Genomic DNA, 22935 nt, shown 5'->3' on the forward strand with positions numbered 1-22935 from the left:
GTCTCAATCCCTTGTAGAATGCCCAGCCCGCACAAAGGGATTGACATAAGCACCTCCACAATCCTTGGACGTGGACCAACTCATTCAACGCCTGGGTCTTTTTGGATTGAGTATGGTTCATGGCAAACATGGCTTTCACTCGTTTATTGAAGATCCCAATATTCCTCTTCACTGTTGCCCTGGGTCTCGTTATTTACCAAGCGTCTAAATCCTCGTTCCTCCAGTCTATTGCATCATCATCCGAAGAGCAATCTGAGTCGTCCTACTTTGGGAGCTGGAAAACATGGTTCCATCCATCTCTATCTAAGTCGCCAGACTCAAAGCAGTCCCTGGCGAAGGGGTGGAATGTGCTCCACCACCTGGGAGGAAATGGGCCCTGGATTGAAAACGCCGGTGAAGGGCCAGCTTCGAATCTAGCACCCCCAGATGGCTGCTCAGTAGACCAAGTGCATTTAGTATGTCTAATGACAATTCCTTACTATGATTTTGCTAATACGATCCAGTTATCTCGCCACGGAGAACGATATCCAACACCCTCTGCCGGGAGTAGTAGGTCAGCCCATCGGTTAGGAGTAACATGTTTTAATGTTTCCCAATGGCAGGACATCTCCAGTTTCTGAAGCGAGTGAACGAGATAGGACTACCCTTGAATGGCTCACTTGAATTCTTGAATAACTGGACCTATTTCTCCGACAAACCCGAAAGAGACTTTGGTGAGTTGACCAGCACAGGCCCTTACGCTGGAACGCTGGGTGCATTCAGGACTGGTGTCATATTCAGGACAAGATATGTACATTTGATCCCCAAAGATATCCGCACGCATCTATGGGCAAGTGACTCGGGCCGTGTGATTGATACAGCCCGTCATTTCGCCTCTGGATTCTTTGGTCTAGACTGGGAGAGCTCTGGAAAAGCACAGTTGCAGATTGTTCCTGAATCTTTTGAAAGGGGCGGAGACACTTTGACTCCAGGTGATACCTGCCTCAAGTATCTCGAGGACACTATACTTGGCCATGACAATGGCATGAAGATGCTTGCACAATTCCAGGAAACATACATTCCTGCAATTGCAAGCCGCCTGATCGATGAGGACAATGTCGGTCTGAACAACCTCTCAAATGAAGATGTTTATGGCATGCAGGAGATGTGTGGGTTCGAGACTATGGTGCGAGGAACGAGTCAATGGTGTGAAGTGTTTACTGAGCAGGACTGGTATAACTTCGAGTATGCTCGCGACTTGTTGCTTTATTACCGTGCAGGTCCGGGCAACATATACGCTGGTGCGATGGGATGGCTCTGGTTGAATGCAACGACTGGACTGCTTCACGATGGACCAATCGTGGGAAGCATGTTCTTGAGTTTGTAAGCCTAGCCCATCATCCGTCCCGTGCGAAGCACATTTGTGCTAATTTGATACCCAGTGTACATGATGGCGATATAGCCCCATTCCTCACAGCACTAGGGATCTTCACTGGCGACAAGAAACTTCTTCCCACCCACATTGCCGCAAACCGGGAATGGCGCATTTCTCCCGTTCTCCCTATGGGCGCAAGGATCACGATTGAACGATTATCTTGCCCACCAGAACACGAGGATCCGTACGTCCGAGTTAACATCAATGATCGAATCATACCACTGCCTTTCTGCAAGTCAGGTCCTGGGGAGTCTTGTCCTCTCGATCAATTCGTGGAATATGTTCACCAACGAAGACACGAAGTAGGGGATTTTGCAGAACGGTGCGAATTGGAAGGGGATGCTGGATATATATCATTTTTGCATCAAAATTGACCTAGGTAATGCGACTGGCATCTGGAATTGATTTTTGTATTTCCCAATTTAGCATCATATGTGATATGTTTCCATATTAGATGGAGATGTTAAGGCTGGGGCTTAAACTGTATTGTAAAAAAAAAGGCTCATCCAATTGACCAAGACAACTCAATTTCTCAAAGATAAATCATTAGATGATTAAGAAAAGAAGAGATCAGAAGAAAAGAAGAAATCGTGGAAGTTTTTGTAGATACGGCCCCACGTGACCGTATCCCGGCGAACCAGTGTTTACCAAAAGTTTTGGATCCCTCGATGCCGGACAAATTTACCCTTTTGCGCATTCATCTCGCAGAACCTCCCTTTCTCGAGCTCTCACTTTTTCACGTCTCTTCCCTCTGCGTTCACCTTATCCCTTGACTACATCCCATCTACCGTCATGGAGTACCACTCCGTCCCACTGGAGGAACGCGCCAGAGACGAAGATGGCAACCTGCTCCCTTGGGGTTATGTCTACAAAGAGTATGTCCAGTGAGATTTGTAGCTCCTTTCCTATCAAAGCTGACCAGCTCGTTCCCAGTGAATCTCGCAACCCTCGACGACCACCTGAAGAATCAGGACCCTTCGGCAAGAGAAGAAATGCTCGATACGATAATGCCCGCTCACGAACACGAACTGGAACACCAGCAAAGCGCGAGAACCCCAATGTCGCCGAGTTTGGTCGCCTATTCTCGCAACAACAGCAGGAGGAGGAGAAAACACACGGCTTGCCCAAATCATCATCGTCATCCAGTCTCGACAACCCACGGAAGCAAACAGAGAAGGTCGCCACCGAATGCATACTCTATGGATACAAAAACAAGGACAGCGAGTGGAAGGTGATCGACAAGTACGAGCGCATTTCCCAGGGCATGATCTGCGAAGACTACCCTCGCAACGACCCAAATCTAGCGAACCAATACACCCAGCTATTGAGCGGAGGCGACGTTGTCATCCGAAACCTGTCGGCCGATGCGAATCGCAAGTCGAAGCGCTATGCTGGTGGCTACCACTGGATCAAGGTTACCTACGACTCGACCCAGTCCGCAGACCGCGCGTGCTTCTACTCGCCACAGGAAATTGATGGGCACATGGTCTTCTGCGAGCTCTACAGTGGCCACGGCCCAGCCGAAGACGCCCCCATCCCTGCAGACTCTGCTGCGAGCAGTCGGGTTCGCAGTAAAGCACCGCGCACCTTGACTACCTCACACTCGACCGCCTTCCTCTCCAACTCCAGCAAAGACCAGGACCGCATGACACTGCCTCGGTCCTTTGCCATGAACAACCTCTCCAGTGTACCGGATATCCCAGAGGACGAACGGCACTCGGTCGATTCTTCGACGGTCGCTGGTACCTCCGATGATACAATTACATCTACTGCAACCTCTGCCACTGCCACTGCCACACCCTCATTCCAACAAGGCAGTTTCAATACGACGACTTCTTCGTCGACATGGACGACAGGGGCTTCGTCCAGTAACGATCGCACCTCAGTCCATCAACGCCGAGCTCCCGGTCAAGCCGAACCCGCCCCCGACAACGAATTCATGACGCATATCCCCACCGTCCGTCGTACCAAGCTGCGCCCCATGGTCGAGGCACTCCCTCCACAGCCAACCATGACCGAGCGCATCCTCCGCTCAATCCCCATCTTGAGCTGGTTCACAGGTGACATCGTGGGCGAGGGCCCGCAACTCCGCGAGGACGGCACATTCGATTCGGAAAGGTCTGGCCTTTATTGGAGGTTCTGGCATACGTTCGATTATTTCCTGAGGACGGATATGTGCGGACTGAAGGAGGATAGTTGAGGCGACATGAAGGCCATCGCGTACTATGGGAATGGAATATCTTTTTGTCTTTCATTCACTACATCACGGATCTTTCGTCACAATTGCGAAGGATTGGGCGCGATCAACCTGAAATCCGAATCGCTACGCAGCTTGAGGGTCAGTCCTCAACAGTACTTCGCGCGTCGCGCATGGCATTGAGGCCAAAGGCTTTGTGGTAGAATGGCTCGGGCGTTGGTCAATAGATCATTTGTACGATAGCTGCTGATAGCAGACATAATGAACTGTCCTGTCGACGAATCGCGCCCAAAATTGACATACCGTAGACAGTAACATACAATTCTTCATACTTCAACGAGTCTTCGGATAAATAATCGAACTGTCAGAAGTAGAATTCCTTTCCGTCACCAGGTGCATCAATAGCCCCGACACGATATAAACGCATCTCTCAACTCCGCCCGTGAGGAAGAGACGAAACAGCAAAACGAGAAAAAGAGAAAAAGACTCAACAAAAACAACTCTCAAACCAGAGCTTAAATTTCATTGATCATAGACGAAAGTTTTTAAAGACTCGATTTAGTTCGCATCTAGGCGTATTTATTCCTTAGTCTCGAAGTTCTCGCCCTCGACGAGGTCGGGGATATCATCCTCCTCGTCGTCCTTCTTATCGCCTTGCTGCTTCTGCATGTTCTGGTAGCTCTCGGCGAGCTTGCGCAGGGAAGCGAGGGAGTCGGGGCCGAGCTGGTTCAGGATGTTGGGGACGAGCTCGGTGAGCTCCTTCTCCTCACCGTTGCCGTACAGGGCAAAAGTGTTGGAGGGGACGGCACCGTGAACTATCGCGATGAGTGATTAGTCTTTTTTTCTTCCTTTCCTTCTTCCTTGCCTTGTGTGTTGAAGGCCAAAGTTGGTTTCCGGGTGGTGGCTACTCACCACGGGGGTTGGCGAAGTGGATGACGTTGCCGTCCTCCTTGAACATGTTGACCTCCTCGATGCCCTGGATAGGCTGGACGTTCAGCTTCTTGAGAGCGGCCTGGAGCTTCTTGTCATCGGCGCCGGAGTTGCGGACGACCTTCTTGACCTTGCGGCGGGGAGTACCCTTGCCACTGTAAAATTGTTAGTTGGTTGGACATTGGTTGAAAAATGTGGTTGTGTCGGTGCGGACGAGTGGGTGAATGTGCGTGGTGGGGGGATGAATTGGGAGGGGGGGCGAAAAGATCGAAGGAATGCGAGGATTCATGACGAGGCCGAGTCAGACTGGACACTGGATTCTCTGAGCCATGCGATATCTTCGGTTCGATATTTGGGATATAGCGCCGTCGCATAAATTCAAGGATCGAGAATCAAGAATCCGTAGTCTGACTATCGGCTGTGTCGAATCCGGGTATTGCAGTTCGAAAATTCATTTCCGCATAAGAGAATCGAGAGGTCGGGATTAAACGAGTGTTCTGGACAGAATATACATACCCTATCAAGAGAAATCATGTTAGCTATCAAATTTGTACAAGCATCCACCAGACATGCAAGTAAATTGCAGCATTGAGAAATGACCAAGCTCCAGGACTACCAATTCCATAAGAATCACAGCTCCACGTCATGACCCAGATCATATCTCAAGCTCCAAAATTCTTGAATATTTCCAAAAGAGACAGGAACATACCGATGCGAACGCTCGCCTGCATTCTAGCCAACTTTGCCTGATCCATGATGAAGTCGGGAGGGGTGATCGCCTGGTGCGGGATTAGCTGGTAATTCGGTGGAATTTAGGGACAAGAGATTCTGTTCAATTATTCCAACAATGAATCTCTACGTACCGTTAATAAAGGGTTGAGGGGGAGATGGTAGGAGGGAACGTGAAGTGGAAGTGGGTGGAATGATGATGCATCCCCAATGAGTTTTGTGTGGGGAGTTGGACCAGAATATTCGCTAATGCGCCGATTTGGGTTAACGGGCAGTCTTTTTGTTTAATGTCTACATTCTGATGTGTTTTATAAATTGATTCTATTGGAATATCCTCTATCTGTTCTTTCTGGTGATTTTGGCTCTTTGCAAAGTCCCAGGCTTGTTCGATTGTGGGATATTGACGCTCGGCTAAACCCTAATCGGGCTGATCTCGAGTAGATGAGATACATCAAGAGACATACCTAGGTAGTCTATTGCCAACATTCGAACATTAGATTTATATTGACACTGTTGTTATATGGTTTCAATATCCTTATTGCTGAAATACTGACCTTGGTATATCCCCAAAAGCCCCAGCAGTGGACACAGTTTCATTCCATCCAAAACGACTAACTACTAACTACTAACCACTAACCTTAGCTCTCTCCTTCTCCTCTATCTCAATCTGCTTCTTCTCCCAATTACTAAAATATTTGCGCCAAGGATGCTTCTCCTGGAACCCAAGAAGCTTCTTTATCTTCGCATTGGAAAACGGCGCCTCAAACTCCTCCATCTCGCGCGTGATAGGTATATCCGGGAACTGCGACTTCAAAAAGTCCTTCGTAGGACTAAGATTGGTAATATGATCATTGGTAGCATTGAAGACCTGAAACCCAAGCCCATCAGCCCGCAATGCCGCCTCACACATCCCGCCCAGATCGCGAGAATCAATATACGACCACCCATGCACCTTCCACATCGCCGGCTCATGCACATAGCTGTAGAAGATCTCTTTGTTGTACTCCTCGGGCTCGATAACCCGCCCAATACGCAGGATGTATATATCCACCCCGAAGCGCGCCGCAAAACCCCGCGCGATGCGCTCCCCGCACAGCTTCGCGATCGCGTACGTATCCGTCGGGTTAACGTCTAGGTCTTCGTGGATCGGGAACGAAGGGAAGTTTGTATCGCCCTGCGCGAAAGCTACCCCGTACACTGTTACGCTGCTCGCGATGATGATCTTCCGGATCCCAAGCTTGCACGCTGCTTCGATGATGTTGTATGTACCCTGCGTGTTCGAGCGGAAGGTCTCGTTGTCTGGTACAAGCATGTTGCGTGCGTAGCCTGCGAGATGGATTACGGCGTCTGGGCGTGGCGGGAGGCCTTCCGGGAAGGGTTCGTGGAGTGTCCATTGGCCGGACAGGGCGTTGAACACCTGGCCGCTGTCGGCGAGGTCGGTTTTTAGGGTGTGCACCTTTGGGTGATCTAATGGCATTAGGTCCAGATTCAGGATTATGTGTCCGGCGCTGAAAAGCTCGCTGATGACGAATTGGCCTGCTTTGCCGGAGCCGCCGGTCACGACAATGTGGCCCATCCTGGTGATAGCGTCTGGCAAACACGGGCTTGAGGGTTGGAATCTCCACTCAAGGGATACCTTGTTTGATTCTGGGGTCTTTGAAATGAACGAGCTAAGAGAGCACTTATTTAGGGACTAGGGCAGCATGACCGACAACGAAATCATCATGATGCCATTTGCCTCCATAGGCGGGAGAATGGCAGCGCGGATTTTAAAAAAGCAGAAACAAGCTAAATCACCGATAACATTTTAGTCATTTTATATATTCATCACAGGTGCCCCTGTGGTTCATTTTCGCTTCGAAACCTGAGCCTCGGTCCAATCCCAGAGCCTGTGAGCCAACTGCGCGTCCTGCACGGTCGCAGTGCCACCACTGCGGTAGCCAATGGGACTATAGTAAGCTCCATTGATAATATTCTCGCGTTGCGTGCCAGCCGCCCAAAGAGAATTCAGGGCTCCAGTAGCAACACTGCGGAAGAACGTGGAGCCAGCAGCAGCAAGACCATATTTCATCATTGAATTGAGACTCTTCGTGTGGCCATAGAGCCCGCTATCAACCGCACCGGGATGAACGGCAATAGACAGTATATCAGGATGCCGGCGGGCCAGCTCGGATGCAAAGAGGATGTTAGCTGACTTGGAAGCGCCGTAGCGCGTCCAGGTACTAGAAGCCAACAAGCCAGGGGTAGATGTAATCTCCTCAAAGGTAGAGGGGGCAACAGCGTGAGCCGCCGAAGCGAGAGTCACGACCCGAACATCGGGGACCTCATCCTTAGCGCGCTGAAGATCAACCGTCTTCTGTAGGGTAGGCAGAAGTAGTTTTGTGAGTAGGAAGTGACCAATATGGTTTGTGCCGAGCTGGACTTCGAAGCCTTCCTCCGTCGTGGTAGGAGGGTTGCCCATCGTACCCGCATTTAGGATCAGGATATCTAGGCGATCGCTATCGGACTTGAACTTGTCTGCGGCGGCGCGGATAGATTTAAAGGAAGATAGATCGAGCGCGAGGAAGCGGATATCGGCGGGAGAGGAGAGCTGGCTCTGTAGCGATTCAATTGATTCGCGCGCTTTGCTCTCGGTACGGGCGGCCATGTAGATACGCGACGGGCGATGCTTGGCGAGTTGGAGGATGGTCTCTTGGCCTATACCGGCATTACCTAGGTCAATCAATCACGGCGTCAGTGTTCTGGAAGCTGTAGATATGTAGATAGGTATAGAAGAAGGATATGTACCTCCTGTTACAAGGATGACCTTGCCATCCAGGTCGCGAATGTCGTGCTCTGGCTTGAACGAGGGCCCTAAATAGCCGAAGGTGGCCTCATTCAGAGTCGGGCCAAAGCTCGATAGTGCTTCCCGGGGATGACGCAAGCTATAGGTCGCGAAGCCACGAGTGGCTATAAAATCACGGAGATCCATACTCGGTGCGATCAGATTGAATGAAGGATATGAGGGTAGAAGTTGAAATCAGGTTAGCTCCGGGAGGGGGGGGATTAAGTAGCCATCCAAACTTAAGAATGGCCTGGGGCCAAGAAATGACATCGTTTCTTTTTGGCATGTAGTGAAGTGTACGGAGTTGAGATGGAAAGTTTCCAAGATCTCTCTGATCTTATCAAGTTTTCCTATTGGTCCCATACGGCAGGGATTCATTTCTGGAATATCCCAACCTATAAGCCCTGGAGACTCCTTCAACTTTGTAATATAAAGAAACATAAACAATAAACCGATTGTCCACGGGTATTTTGTAATTGTATATCTCACCCGTGGACATTTCATCGCCAAGCTAGTAGTCCAGTCCTGCAAGCCCCCCGCAGGTTAAACCCCCCCCTTGTATCTTGAAACTCCCCTCTCTTGGCCACCTGTCCTGCAGACTTACTTTTTCTTCTCTTTTCCTCGAATACAAGAAGTCCAAGGATTTCGGCCGTAACACAAAATTCCGAACTGTTTCGGCATAGTCTCTTATCAAACAATCTACGTTTCAGTTCCCGCCATTGAGACACGGAATATTTAAACCAAAATGAGGTTTCTTTGCTTGCACGGCGGTGGCACCAATGGCGAAGTAAGCACTATGCAGTAGCGCTCATATAGAAAACACTGACCGGCTACAGATTTTTGAAATCCAAATTGGAGGCCTCCGCCAAATACTAGAGAAAAGTGGGCACCGCTTCAAATTCATGAACGGCAAGATAAACGCCAAAGTCGAAGAGGGTAAGCTTACTACCGAAAGCTATTAACCGCCTAGCCCATGTATTAACCCAACTCCAATCCAGAACTCGAAGGAATAGTGGACGGCCCCTTCTATAACCACTACACCCGATGTACCTCACCAGGCTCCAGCGTCCTCGAAGCCTTCGACCATACCAAGCGCTTCATCGCAGAAGAAGGCCCATTCGATGCAGTTATAGGCTTCTCACAAGGCGCAGCACTAGCAGCCTCACTTTTAATCCACCAAAAGAAGACGCAACCGGCCGAACCACCGCTATTTCGTGCTGCGGTGTTTATCTGCGGTGCGGCGCCATGGGAGAGTTCTGGGCTGGAGCATATATCACCGCAGCCGGACACGTACCCGATTGCCATCCCAACGGCGAATATTGTTGGCAAGGCGGATCCGCTGTTCGCCGAGGGAGTAAGGTTATTTGAGCTTTGTGAGCCCGCCAAGGCGGCTTTCTATGATCATGGTTCTAAGCATATGGTTCCGTTTGATATGAAGAACACGGAGGGCATGATTAGGGTTATTGAGGAGACTGTTGCCAAGGCTATTAGGGGCTAGCTGAGATGGATGGGAATTTGGAGATATTATGGTATGATATCATAAAAGGCAGTCTAGGTGGAAGCAAATTCTAAACTTGCAGCCCTAGATAGCAACAACACCAACATTCCCAGCTTACTCTGTATTTGTTGGGCCCTGGCAAGGGAAGACTCATCTTGCCACACTTTTGTCTATCCAACTAGGAAAGGAGTACTGAACCACTTTGACATCCTGGGTTCCACTGAGCTTGTAGTGATTCCTATATCGCTGATCGATCTATATAAAGATGAGATCTTCAAATGGATCGACGGAAGGTATTCGAACAATTAAACCAAGTTGTCTTCTAAAACAAGGAGAAACGCAAATACCGACGGGGTAATTCCGATTGAATTCGATGGAATATACCCCCACAAAGCGGTGTATACCAGGTGAGTCGCTTGGAAATCCCGTCAAAGTACATGAATAAATATCCCATTTGCCTGACTTCGTGATTTTCAATATCGGACCTCGACCAAAACGTTTGTCTTCAGTTACGGTCTGAGGTTTCACGCATTTATCATCGACTTACTGAACTGATCATGAAATGTCAAATCAACCTCGGAAAGGTGTCTGGAAAATGTGACCCCCAGGGCTAATCCGCGTTACTAATAATAGGTGGACCCGTTGTCCCTCGTTCCTCGAGCAACACGCTTCTATCGGCATATCAATAGGCAGCCATATAACAAAGAGCTTTACTATTTATGCAGCGAAAAATTACAAAAATCTACAGATATGTAACTGTGGATAGGTAGTTATGCGAAGAATAGAATATAACTTACTCTCATCTACTCTTGTTCATCCTTGTAGTGTAACTCTCACATTGTGCCTGTTTGCGGTAAAGAAATTCCAATGTTAATTGAAGGACACCGCGGAACTATCTAGGCCAAACTAATGATGAGTATGTCTTTCGCCAACAATAATTGCGAATAATCATAGACTTGAAAATAATTAACATTTAAGACCCCAAAACACAAAAGCCGGGAGCCTACATAGCATGCTTTGTACTGCGAAACGCCACAGCACGTGACTCTGGGCAAAGCCGCCTCAGCGGCAACTTGTCAGCTTCACTTCAGACAACACCATTAATCCTTTCCCTCCGTCCCTCGCCGTTGCGCTACATCCTAATCCTTATCGCTCTACGATAAATTGCCTCCCATACCCACGATCTGCGTCGATTCTAGTCACCCAGACTGTCCCTTCGCAGCGCTTCCCCATCAAAACAACACAACCCCTGCTCCCACGAGGTCGTTTAGACACTCCCAGTCTCCGGCCAATCCAGATCTGAGATTCTCTCAAATCCTTTCACGACTCACATAATGGCTGCCACCGAACAACCCTACGACCCTTATATCCCCTCCGGCTCCAGCGGAGCCCCTGGTGCCACCGGGCAGAATGGTAACCAGCGAACCGCCGCTTTGCAAGCAGTAAGTCAATCCTCAAGGATATCTTGACTCCTAGCAACCCTAGATATTGAGAAGACACATGAATGTTACCCGGTGGATGGCACATGCTTGTTGTCTTGTTGATATATCGAAATGCGAAGGCTGGGGCAATTGATTCCTGCAATGGGGCTGACATGGGTATCCTCTATAGCAAATCGATGATACCGTCGGTGTGATGCGCGAAAACATCAACAAGGTCTCCCAGCGTGGTGAAAACTTGGATTCTCTCCAGGACAAGACCGACAACCTTGCCGTCTCGGCCCAAGGCTTCCGCCGAGGTGCCAATCGCGTGCGCAAAGATATGTGGTGGAAGGACATGAAGATGCGCGTGTGTCTCGTCATCTGCGTGATTCTCCTTCTCGTTGTCATTATTGTGCCGTCCGGTAAGTGCTCCCTGGCATTCTCCTGACTTCCCAGCTCGACTTCGTGACTAACGCTTTACATAGTGATTGCCACCAAGCACTAAGCACCTGAACTGCGCGCGACTTACGACTTCTCTTTGGACATGGGATCTTGAATTTTACTGGGCTTACTGTTGTTGGGGCCGTGTGGCCTTTTCCGTTTTCTTCGCAGCCGCTAATACCTCCTGCTGTTTTTTTATGGGCGTGTTTTCAATGACCAAATCCTTGACTTTTACATGCAACGAAACGAGATCATCCGATTTTGGATTGTGTCGCTACATGCGACCCGGTCGACGGGTGAAGATGTAAATGATACTTCCATGACGCCGTGTTTAAGTATGCTTACCACATTGCCATTCGGGTGCTTCTCACTGCAATGAAATTCCCTTATCGTGCTCTTATGCTCTTTTTCAACTACCCAGTCTTACTGGAATACCTGAGAACAATTATGTTTGTACAATGTAGAACGGTTAGTTTAGATCCACACTTGGATGACCAAGTCAACATCCACCCTTGTGTGCATGTCGATTGAGTCTCTCGGTTGTCATGAGGGTTCGCAAGTGGTCATGGAGAGGCCATTGAGTCTGACAGTAGGTCGGAGTGTCTCCAATTTTGCCTACCATTTATATTTTTATTCTGTAGATGAGGCCGTTTAGTAGCAGGGCTAGCACACTTGCGAGTCCACGTGGCCCAAGACCCATCTGACCTGCGAGGTTCAATTCGCCAATAAGATCCAATAAGGAGCCCGTTGGTTATATGTTGTATGCCCACACCCTTTGACATCAAGTGTCTGCTTGTTATCAATCTAATTGATCTAAATATTCCCATAAACCTCTCGCTATAGGAGTGCAGCAGCGCAAGTCTTGCCCCTCATGATGAACCTTTCGGGTATTCATCTACCGAAGGCTGTTGAGCAGGGGGTAAGAAAAATCAGATAATTCTGGGAACTCTTGGCACGAGAACAAGTGTCCACCAATTCCTCAATTAGACCACTTGGAGAGGCCCTTGCATTTACCATCGGCAGGACGCCCAGAGTAGATCCAGTCCGGGTGGAGGGTAGTGGATAGGCCGAACCCAAACGCAACGAGTAAGAAGAAGGGACAGGATCAGATAACTGAGACTAAACCCAAGCAGGATGACGTCTCAAGATCTCCGAGCAGAATAAGTGGGCATTTTCGGAGGAAAGACTCTCGCTTGAGGAAGTCTAAAGAGATTGAGAAAGAGATTCCAAGGTTGATGTATCCGAAAGTGAAGATTCTTTTTTTTCTTATACTTTCTGGTCCCGGGATTACGGGCACACAAATGTTAATCTGCACATATACAGGTAGACTAGCAGTCAAGGAAAATCACTCTACTAGTATAAAATTTAGTATGCGATATATAAAACCAAAAACCAAAAAATTCAGAATAAATTCATGAAAATAAAAATCAAATGCCGCACGTTAAAAGGGAAAAGATGGAGATAAATCACTCGCTAGACGGGCCCACCGCCTTCTCCCCGTCATTGGGCCAAGTTATCGCTCCGAGGCCCGGCCGATGATCTGAAAAATATCTCTTTTTGACTCAGCGTTTTCTCACCTTCCTACCTTCCCACCTACTTATACATATTTTGGGGCCTCTCCCACCCAGGGCCGACCGTGAGACCATTGAGGCTGCCGCATGTGCGTTGCCAAGATGATGTCCCTTCGCTCCGCTGTGCGGAGAGCTTCGTGCAAGCCCCTCTGTTCTCTCTCCGCACCGACCGCTCTGCGAGTCTCAGCAAAGACTGCCTCCCTGCGCCAGACTCGCAACTACTCCCGCTCGGCGGACCCTCACCTGACCAACACCCGCAGCACCGTCGTGCAATTGCTGAGCAATATTGGCTCTAAGCGCGAGGTCCAGCAGTACCTGTCACACTTCACCTCCGTGTCCTCTCAGCAATTCGCCGTGATCAAGGTTGGTGGTGCTATTATTACTGAGCATCTCCAGACCCTGTCATCCGCGCTCGCCTTCCTTAACCATGTCGGTCTGTACCCGATCGTCGTCCACGGTGCCGGCCCCCAGTTGAACCGCATGTTGGAGGCGGCTGGTGTTGAGCCTCAGTTCGAGGATGGAATCCGAGTGACTGACGGTAAGACCCTGGCCCTCGCCCGCAAGCTCTTCCTGGAGGAGAACATGAAGCTGGTTGAGGAGCTCGAGCGCATCGGTATCCGTGCCCGTCCCATTACCGCCGGCGTCTTTTCGGCCGATTACCTCGATAAGCCCAAGTACAACCTGGTCGGTAAGATCGATGGTGTTGACAAGGCCCCCATTGAGTCGGCTATTGCCGCTGGATGCCTGCCCATCCTGACCTCCATGGCCGAGACCCCCGACGGCCAGGTCCTCAATGTCAATGCTGATGTGGCTGCCGGTGAGCTTGCGCGCGCCTTGCAGCCCCTCAAGATTGTCTACCTGGCCGAGAAGGGTGGTTTGTTCAACGGTGACACCGGTGAGAAGATCTCCGCCATCAACCTTGACGAGGAGTACGACCACCTGATGAGTCAGTGGTGGGTGCGCCATGGCACTCGCCTGAAGATCAAGGAAATGAAGGAGCTCCTTAGCGATCTGCCTCGCTCCTCTAGCGTCGCTATCATTCACCCTGCCGATCTTCAGAAGGAACTTTTCACCGACTCTGGCGCTGGTACCCTGATCCGCCGCGGTAACAAGATCCACGTCAAGACCTCTCTGTCCGAGGTTGAAGACATGAAGGCACTGAAGGAGGTGTTGGTCCGTGATCGCGAGGGTCTTGATGCCCGTGCCGTTGTTGACCGCTATGTCGAGGGCATGAAGGAGAAGGACTTCAAGATCTACTACGACGATCCTATGGAAGCTCTGGCCGTTGTGCTGCCCCCGCAGCCCAACTCGCAGATGGCTCACTTGGCCACCTTCACCATCACCAAGTCTGGTTGGTTGACTAACGTTGCTGACAACGTCTTCGCCAGCATCAAGAAGGACTTCCCCAAGCTGGCATGGACTGTCAAGGAGGATGATGAGAACCTGACCTGGTTCTTTGACAAGGCCGATGGCAGCTTGAGCCGTGATGGCCAGGTCCTCTTCTGGTACGGTGCCGAGAATGGCGAGGAAGTGAAGCAGCTGGTCCAGGAGTTCAACACGCACGGTCGCCAGATGTTCGGTGACATTAACCTTGAGGCGCGCCTTCACCGCGCTGCTGAGGCTGCCGCCAACATTGGCAAGGGCTTCGGCGCTAGCGGTGCTTCTGTTGAGCAGAAGCGTGCGTTCTCAACCACCACCAATGCCCTGCGCATGAACCGTGCCAAGCGTCCCACCGTTGCCGTGAGCACCTTCCGCACCTATGCCACTACCAACCCCAACCCTCCTCTTGGAGAGAAGAACATCTCCAACACCCAGCCCGCTAAGGTTGCTCTCATTGGTGCCCGTGGCTACACCGGCCAGGCCCTGATCAACCTGCTCAATGCTCATCCTAACATGGATCTTCGTCACGTCTCGTCCCGCGAGCTGGCTGGTAAGAAGCTCCAAGGCTACGAGAAGCGCGAGATTACCTACGAGAATCTCAGCCCCGAAGATGTCCGCAAGATGTCTGCCAATGGTGACATCGACTGCTGGGTGATGGCTCTGCCCAATGGTATTTGCAAGCCTTTTGTCGATGCCGTTGACGAAGGTTCCCAGACGGGTAACGTCATTGTCGACCTGAGCGCTGATTACCGCTTCGACCCTAAGTGGACGTACGGTCTTCCCGAGCTGGTTGAGCGGTCTAAGATCGCCCGGGCTACTCGCATTGCCAACCCCGGATGCTACGCGACTGCTGCTCAGCTTGGAATTGCTCCTCTTGTTCCGTTCCTTGGCGGCCAGCCCACCACCTTCGGTGTTTCTGGATACTCTGGCGCGGGTACCAAGCCCAGCCCCAAGAACGACGTGCAGTTCCTTACCAACAACCTCATCCCCTACAGTCTGACTGACCACATCCACGAGCGTGAGATTAGCTCGCAACTGGGCACCAACATTGCGTTCGTTCCTCACGTCGCCGTTTGGTTCCAGGGTATCTCCGTAAGTGCCCTTTGGCCGCTCATTGATCCTCACAATTGCTAACATTTATATCAAGCACACCATCAGCATTCCTCTGAAGCAGAAGATGACCTCCCGTGATATCCGCAACCTCTACCAGGATCGCTACGCTGGCGAGAAGCTCGTCAAGATCGTGGGCGAAGCCCCTCTTGTCAAGGACATTGCCGGCCGCCACGGTGTCGAGATCGGTGGATTTGCCGTCCACTCTAGCGGCGAGCGCGTGGTTGTCTGCGCCACTATTGACAACCTGCTGAAGGGTGCCGCCACCCAGTGCTTGCGTAAGTGTTGAATTCATCTACTTCATCAGCCATGACGCTAACGAATTCCAATAGAAAACATGAACTTGGCTCTGGGCTACTCCGAGTACGAGGGCATCCCTCTCGACTAAGCTCCCACTCAAATTCAGTGACGAGGAGTTACCAGAGTGTGTTTGTGTGTTGTTCTTGCATGTCTTTTGTCTCATACCCCCCGTGCATCCTATACATCGCTCTGGGTTGGAGATTTCTGGGTGCTCTCTATCTATTTTCGGATCTTCCATAGTTGATTATGTCTACGCTTATACATTTGTGTCAAAAGAGTGCGGTTTCTGTTGGTCTCGGTCCATTTTTGCCCCTTAGAATTCTGCTGCCATCCTTTCAGATGGCTCATCGTTTTTCGTTTCCTTGTGCTGAACTGACATATGGTTTCTCAAAGAGTCCCAAGAAAAGTAAATTCTTCTTCTAATGTTGGCGTTTGAGCTAATCCCATGACCATATGCGAATCAACTTGGTTCATTGAACGACTGGGAACATGGAATTCCAATCGATTGTAAGTAGAAAACAATGTACGTTAATGGGAAGCTTTGACACGAGATCGTCAGCGTGGACTGTGTGTTCGACACATAACACATCCATTCACGCCTCGAGGTACGGCAGTCTTCAACCGCCAGTGCATATCGTATTTCGCCGGCAGGACATTTCATAGAATTAGTATATGTGTATTTTATTGACTATAGAAAGTACCCAGCTCTTGTTAGAGGAGAACCATTTCAACCACTTGACGGCTTAGCCTACGAAATTCGTCTGCGGGAGCATTGGGATCGGCTTCGTGCCTATCATCCCGCTCACTATGATCTGGTGTGGATTTGATTTTCCTGACACCGGAAAAGAGGAAGCCCGGGGGTTTGCTTTCCAGTGGAGGGAGATCCTGAAGAGTTGCGACATGGGGGCTTTAGTCTGAAAACCTGGCTACAGGAACGGAACTTGAACCAATCGAATGACAGCAGGGTACACCTTGTCTTAATAAAAGTGCTCTGATTAATCTGCACATTTAATTGCTCATCAGTCTATGCACCTTGCATTTGTCTTGCCTTCCTCCCTCAATCGACGTCGACACATTCATAGTCTCGAAGATATTATACGGATGGGTCGAGAAGGCATATCTCGCTGGGGGTCAACCAATGATGCAAACTGACAGCCTAGAGTCTGACATATAAGATAGGCTATGATGCATAAGAACGAAGAAATTAGAAATTCCGAGTGGAAGGAAAGATCGAAGTGGATAAGGAAGAGGGAAGGAAATACTTGATCTTCACACAATGCGTAGAATAACATATTGGAGATCAAGACTAGTATGAAGATGAGTTCTTCGTTCCTGGACTGTGAAGTTCTGCTTCTGGGGTCACGCTTTTTCTCTGATTGTGCAGCAATCCCATCCCACTGGGACTCCGAGTCCCTCTGACTCTCTGACTCTCTACCCGAGGCGAGCATCTTCCTTCAAGGCAACCCAATAACTACCTACTCTGTTTTCCTGAAAACCCACTCCATCCTAATATTCTTGCTGCATCTCCAAGCCGTCTGGAGACTCGAGGGCCTGGGCATCACTCGAGTCCATTTGCATTGCAACCATGTTCTACAGCCATGAAAGTAAGTCGACTGATTCCCCATATGCGATCGTTATCTCGGACCAAACGCTCATCTGCTTGCCATGCTCTAGTCCTCACCTCGCCAGAGCACGGTGTCGCGACAATATGGTAAGAACATCCAGGGCTCCCGCAGTTCCACATCAACGACTAATAGTACCACCTCCACAGGCTAGTCGCAACTCTGGGATCCAGGTCCATTTCCAGAAGACTAAACCGAAAAGCCATCCTGGATGTGGATGTCCCCAATGCATGTCGAGTTATTATCAATCCCGATGCACCCATGGCCCTTCGGCTGCAGGGGAGCCTGCTGTAAGATCTGTTGCTCAGTGATGTCACCATGGGTATGCTAACAACTTGCCTGTATTAGGTATGGTGTTTCTCGAGTGTACAATCAACAGTGCGGGTACACGCTGCTCGACACACAGGCGATGCATGACAAGATGGTATCCAAGCTGAAGATCATCCCGGGCAGTGGCCTTGATCCCGCCGCTGGCCAGACCAAGTATGTCCCGTTGATTGGTGGTGTAAGTCTACAAGACATTTGTCGGGTACTAACCTTATCCCAGGCCCAGCAATCTTATCTTACCTTACGACCCGTCTTTCCTGCCCGAGACAGCTCTTCCGGGACTTGAAATTGACTTCTCCTCCTTCACTACCACCACGAACGATAGCTCAAGTCAACTTAGTGGCCTCTGGATCAAGTCGCCCAACAATAGCTTGTCTGGAGCCTCACAGCTTTCAAGCCTGCACCTTGAGCTCCCATCGGATGATATCCTGGGTGAGGGTACTATCCTAGGAATTGATGAGATCAATGAGTCTGCGCAGAAGAAAGACCCTTTCGGCAACGTGACGGGTTTAGGATTAGGCAATGAAGAGGGTGTTCTCCTTCAACCTGACTTTGAATTTGACGAGGATGGCAATATCATCGAGCTCGATACCAGAGGGAAGTCTCCTCATGCAAGGAAATCCACCCTTGGTCCGAGAGAAAGTGAAGGACCGACAGACGACCAACAACGCCAGCTCGGCGGAGATTCGGTGAGTACCAAGCATCCATGCCGCAACCAAAAAGATGTCCACTGACTCTGCTCAACAGATGCAGATTGAAGACGAGGAAGTCAGAGTGGCTGATACCAACGACATGATGGATCTCGACACCCGGACCGCAGATGCCGCGATTCTCCAGACAAATGAGGGCCTTGGTCTAGTCGAAGAAACAGATGAGATTCAAGCAGTGAGGACCCGCCATGTCAGACGCCCAAAGGAGATCATCACTGACGACACCACGGGGCTTCGAAATATGACACTGGCCCAATGGAACAATGAATACGTTGCGAACATGAACGAAGCACTGAAGCAAAAGCAGCAAAACAAGATTCCAACCATTTCGAAGAAGAATGCTGCTTTCTGGGTTTTCGGTCAGGGAATCGGCTCGGTTGGAGTCGGACTGGGAATAGACCATGAACAGCATCCGCTCAGCCTCTACTCAGGCGAGGATCTGTTTGAAGCCGTTGGTGGATACCCTCAGCGAAAAGGGCGAAAGCGCAGCGCAGATGACGATGAACTATCGGAGGGACGTCGAGTACGCGCGAGAGACGAACAAGCAGAGCATCTGAGCCGTGAGAACATTGAGCGTCTCAACATGGAAGTTGAAGTCGGTCGTGATGCCCCCTCGAGTCTGTTTGACGACCACTCGTCCCAGATGCCATGGAATGTCACCGCTTCTATCCAAAGCTCTCGACAAAGACGTCGACTCGGCAGTGTCAGCGAGCTGTCTTCTCAGGGACGTAAGCCCCGGAGCCGTCTCACTAGCGCCAGTCCGCTTGCGGGGCGCAGCTATCTCGGGGGACAAGACCAACATAGCCTCGAGCTCCTAGGCGATTTCGGAGACGACCTAGATCTTACTCGTTATCTCGAAGGCGAGCTTGCGACGGACCGCGAGAATATCAGCTCACTCTCGCCAAGCAAGCGCTCTGCTCTTGAACGTGTCAAGTCAACTCTTGATCGGGAAAGCTTGAATTTCATAGAATTCATGAAGACTAAGATAGGTCCTGCTAACAATGGCAAAGCAGGAAATGCACAGACCCCGAACAGCAACGCGTCCAGCCCGGTCGCGGCCAGACTTGGTCAGACCACGTTCGCGAGTCTGCTTCCTCCTGGGAGTACGACGCCAGCTGTTGCGACCCAGGCTTTGATGAATGTTCTCACGCTCGCGACAAAGGGTGTGTTGCATGTACACCAAGACGAGTATATCGACGAAAGCACCGAGTGGGAAGTCCGCTATCGCTATGGCGAGATTTTCCTGCGATTATCGGGGATCTGATCGTGAACCGTGCGTACTAGGTCTTAATGACGTCGAGGAACACATGATGGTGGATTGTCGAAGCGCTGAAATGCAAATGGAAGGTGTGAGGGGCTCTGTTCAGTCGCGTGCGACTGGTTACCAATAGAACACCAAAATGGAGAGCCACGGCCATGACGATCGCTGTGAAGGAACCTATTGACGCGATCTGTGCTGTCGCATTACATCACCCGGAATGCAGATGGAGGAACATTTTTACAGTGCGAAGTCTGAGAGAAAGAGTGAGAGAAGGTGATAACTACCCGTGGACGGTATACGAGGATGTATGGGACCATCGAAACGATCTACATTGCAGTCAGGAATTTATCTTTAATTCAATGTTTCAATCTTCGTTTACCCCAATCTTACCAGGAACGTGTATGTTGTAAACTGAAGTAGTTGACAGTATTGCGTATGGGATACGGAACGTCCATAATAGATTCAGTTACAGTAATATAATACCCGAAGCTGTTTCGATTAACCCTGGAAATGAACGGAAGTATAACTTTGGGAAGTATATAAGATGTCAATAATCATTTATATCTGCATTTATTTGGTTCATATCACACATGTATCTCGGCCTTTTCGCTCTTATTTTGCAAGGTTTATTCTGAGAATTGTCTTTCCCCCACCAAATCCAATCATAGCAGTCTCTGATCCGAGTGTGCCTCGTTTGCCCTGAATTCTCCGAGATATAATCTTACACCTGTAGGACCATCCATCCATGGATGGCTATGAGGGATATGTATCATGATCCATAGCATATTATCTACCAAATAGGGAATATTTAAGGCGTCCACTTTGAAATTGCTTTTTTTTATTAGGCAACCTAGTCATAATGGTTTCTCGTATAACTATGTATTTCATATTTCTATGGCCCGATCTCATCTATTAGCCCGGTGTTCGAGTTAGACCAGCTAGTTATAAAGATGAAGTGAAAGCAAAGAGACTAATAAGTGAAACTAAACATAGCTATGTTCTAATAAATTTCAATATACCTACATGCGTAGGTAGTATAAGAATAATAAAGGTACCTAGCCCTGGAGGTAATATACCCCAGTACGGACAGCACGTACCGTAAGCAGTGCTCCAAATTACGCAGGGCGCGTAACCCGCGTAATCTCCCGTCTTCATCTTTCCATTTTCTTTTCTTCTCTCTCCCTGACCCCTCCAACTTTACACCTCGTACGCGCCCTTACCCATTCTTCTTTACGACTTTTTTTTTGTTTATCCTGAATACTCTTGCTCCTATTACTCCTCTCATCATGGGTCGTACCGTTGACCAGGAGGTACACGCGGCGTTTGTCGAGTTTCGCGCCAAGGAAGATGACAAGGTGCGTGACTGTGTATTTCGTAATATTTCACCCACGACCTGTCCGTCACTAACATACGAAAACCCGTTTTGGGGTTTGTGCATGTGTTAGTGTCTCTCCGTTCAGTGCATATACTGCCAACAAATTCGAGCAAAGAACACTTCGCGACAGAAACAACATCTCCTTGAATGTCCCGGTCTGCGCGGTCACCCTAACGCGCCTCAGCCTTCTCAGCCCGCCCAGGCCGCCCCTAACGGAATCGGTGCTCCCAATGGCTACCCCGGAACCCCCAATGGCCCAACAGCCACCCCGTCAGGTCCAGCTGGTCCTGGTACTATCCCAACTCCCAACGGCACCCTCATGACCAACGGTGTCAACCCTCATGCTACTCCGTTACAGACCCCGCTGGGGGCTCTCCAGAACCGCGCGACAATGGCTACCCCGGTCCCGGCTACCGGTCCTCCCTCCGCGCCGCCCAGCGCCGTTCCCTCACGCCCAACTCCCAAGCCAAAGACCAAGACGACAAGTTCGAGCTTGCCTGCGCCTCCGCTGGACGATGTGCACGCAGCTTTCGTTGAGTTCCGCGCAAAGGAAGAAGACAAGGTACGGCGACGGAACTCGGCCATATGCGTTGGAACATACAAGCTAATAGTGTGGAATAGTGTCTGTCTGTTCAATGTATTTACTGCCAGCAAGTTCGCGCGAAGAATACTAGTCGCCAGCGCCAGCATCTGCTCGAATGCCCTACCTATCTCAGCGTGATGAAGGACTCGATCCCCGCTAACAACCTGCTGCACACATTCCCCGAGGGCGACGTCGCCCGATCACTTCAGATCCCCGCGCCATCGCTCGAGCTGGATTTCCGCATGAGCATCAAAATGAACCCCAAGGTGTCTGTTGGGCCCAGTGTCTGGGGACAGAGAGAGTGGGTCTCGTTCATTGGCGGCCAATGGGCCGGTCGATGGGGTAAGGGTATCGTTCTGGTAAGGCTGAATCTCAACCTCCAATAATTTCCAGTCCAGTGTTTAACTTTTGAAAACAGCCCGGTGGTCAAGATACACAAATCGTCACCAAGGACTGCACTACCAACCTTCGTGCGAGTTACATTCTTCAGACTGTCGATGAGCCACCCGCATTTATAATTGTGCGCACAGAAGGATGGTTGACAGGCGCCAAGGATGTTCTCGAAAAGGTCATTGATGCCAACATGGCAGATGGTGTCAACCCCGGCAGCTATAAGTACCGGGTCAATCTGTCCATGGAGACCGGTGATGAGCGATACACATTCTTGAACACTTTGATGTGGATCGGCAGCGGTTGCCGCAGAGGTCATGAAGGTAGGCTTCTTCAATCCTTTCTTTCGCGATTGTGCCGTACTAACTGGCCATGCAGTCATCTTCGACTCGTTCCGCGTGAACTAGGTCAATGCCCTTGTCAACCGATGATGTCTTGTCCGTTATTCAGCGAGTTCGTGTCTATTTCACTCCAGCTTCAAATTTGTGATGGGAAAACGGTGTTTTTACTCTGCCATTTCTTGATACGCGGCGCAACGTTTCTATGATCCGATTCTTCTCTCCACGACTTCGTTCTTCCAACTCTCTTTGTTTGATTTCGGACCATGGGTATATCACCCTGGTTTTCAACGTATTCGCCGCAGTTAAGCTGATTCTGAGCTCTGCAATGTCTTTGTTCTTTATTCCGTACCGCTTCTTCGTGTCTTTCTTCTGATGTAATTCTTTGATGGCTATATCAGAATAGTCGGCCTTGTAAGGTATTGCTAGCTTTCGAGATGTTTCTTGTTATCTTGATCTCGGCTTTTCATGTCCTGTCCCCAATTTGACTCTTGGTTTTTTAGGTAAACTCTCT

The 22935-nt window shown here is 50.0% G+C and overlaps 8 protein-coding genes across 8 annotated transcripts, besides 1 other annotated feature; 6 read left to right on the plus strand and 2 right to left on the minus strand.

The window, feature by feature from the left end:
• Nucleotides 1–128: 128 nt before the first annotated feature.
• Nucleotides 129–3614, plus strand: N7525_004058 (histidine phosphatase family protein; the record flags this gene model as incomplete). Its single annotated transcript, XM_002566177.2, has 6 exons — nt 129–455; nt 504–549; nt 603–1362; nt 1422–1736; nt 2056–2289; nt 2348–3614. The coding sequence occupies 6 exons, from the start codon at nt 129–131 to the stop codon at nt 3612–3614; spliced, it is 2949 nt and encodes a 982-aa protein (XP_002566223.2).
• A 576-nt stretch (nt 3615–4190) lies between these two features.
• Nucleotides 4191–6846, minus strand: N7525_004059 (Nascent polypeptide-associated complex subunit beta; the record flags this gene model as incomplete). Its single annotated transcript, XM_002566175.2, has 5 exons — nt 4191–4426; nt 4524–4696; nt 5247–5320; nt 5405–5516; nt 5897–6846. The coding sequence occupies 5 exons, from the start codon at nt 6844–6846 to the stop codon at nt 4191–4193; spliced, it is 1545 nt and encodes a 514-aa protein (XP_002566221.2).
• Nucleotides 6847–7116: 270 nt separating this feature from the next.
• On the minus strand, nt 7117–8241 carry N7525_004060 (putative short-chain dehydrogenase/reductase family protein; the record flags this gene model as incomplete). Its single annotated transcript, XM_002566173.1, has 2 exons — nt 7117–7982; nt 8058–8241. 2 exons carry the CDS (start codon nt 8239–8241, stop codon nt 7117–7119), a joined length of 1050 nt encoding a protein of 349 aa, XP_002566219.1.
• Nucleotides 8242–8839: 598 nt separating this feature from the next.
• Nucleotides 8840–9592, plus strand: N7525_004061 (uncharacterized protein; the record flags this gene model as incomplete). The annotated part of the gene is made up of 3 exons (XM_002566172.1): nt 8840–8881; nt 8931–9030; nt 9093–9592. The coding sequence occupies 3 exons, from the start codon at nt 8840–8842 to the stop codon at nt 9590–9592; spliced, it is 642 nt and encodes a 213-aa protein (XP_002566218.1).
• Nucleotides 9593–10604: 1012 nt separating this feature from the next.
• Nucleotides 10605–10637: a sequence feature (Short protein (N7525_004062, KAJ5838874.1) was converted to a misc_feature.).
• Nucleotides 10638–10926: 289 nt separating this feature from the next.
• N7525_004063 (SNAP receptor SNC2) lies at nt 10927–11841 on the plus strand (the record flags this gene model as incomplete). The annotated part of the gene is made up of 3 exons (XM_002566171.2): nt 10927–11034; nt 11204–11435; nt 11499–11841. The coding sequence occupies 3 exons, from the start codon at nt 10927–10929 to the stop codon at nt 11516–11518; spliced, it is 360 nt and encodes a 119-aa protein (XP_002566217.1). The 3' UTR covers nt 11519–11841.
• Nucleotides 11842–13112: 1271 nt separating this feature from the next.
• On the plus strand, nt 13113–15903 carry argEF (bifunctional acetylglutamate kinase/N-acetyl-gamma-glutamyl-phosphate reductase; the record flags this gene model as incomplete). Its single annotated transcript, XM_002566170.2, has 3 exons — nt 13113–15497; nt 15553–15793; nt 15848–15903. 3 exons carry the CDS (start codon nt 13113–13115, stop codon nt 15901–15903), a joined length of 2682 nt encoding a protein of 893 aa, XP_002566216.2.
• Nucleotides 15904–17400: 1497 nt separating this feature from the next.
• Nucleotides 17401–19738, plus strand: N7525_004065 (Rad21/Rec8 N terminal domain protein; the record flags this gene model as incomplete). The annotated part of the gene is made up of 6 exons (XM_061212901.1): nt 17401–17419; nt 17490–17526; nt 17587–17727; nt 17786–17920; nt 17985–18453; nt 18512–19738. 6 exons carry the CDS (start codon nt 17401–17403, stop codon nt 19736–19738), a joined length of 2028 nt encoding a protein of 675 aa, XP_061069922.1.
• Nucleotides 19739–21021: 1283 nt separating this feature from the next.
• N7525_004066 (DUF3237 domain-containing protein) lies at nt 21022–22490 on the plus strand (the record flags this gene model as incomplete). Its single annotated transcript, XM_002566167.1, has 5 exons — nt 21022–21090; nt 21181–21672; nt 21732–22052; nt 22112–22406; nt 22462–22490. 5 exons carry the CDS (start codon nt 21022–21024, stop codon nt 22488–22490), a joined length of 1206 nt encoding a protein of 401 aa, XP_002566213.1.
• Between the last annotated feature and the right edge of the window lie 445 nt (nt 22491–22935).

Source organism: Penicillium rubens (genome assembly GCF_028828025.1).
Source record: "Penicillium rubens strain IBT 27055 chromosome Unknown utg000002l_segment0_segment0, whole genome shotgun sequence".
Taxonomy (NCBI): Eukaryota; Fungi; Ascomycota; class Eurotiomycetes; order Eurotiales; family Aspergillaceae; genus Penicillium; species Penicillium rubens.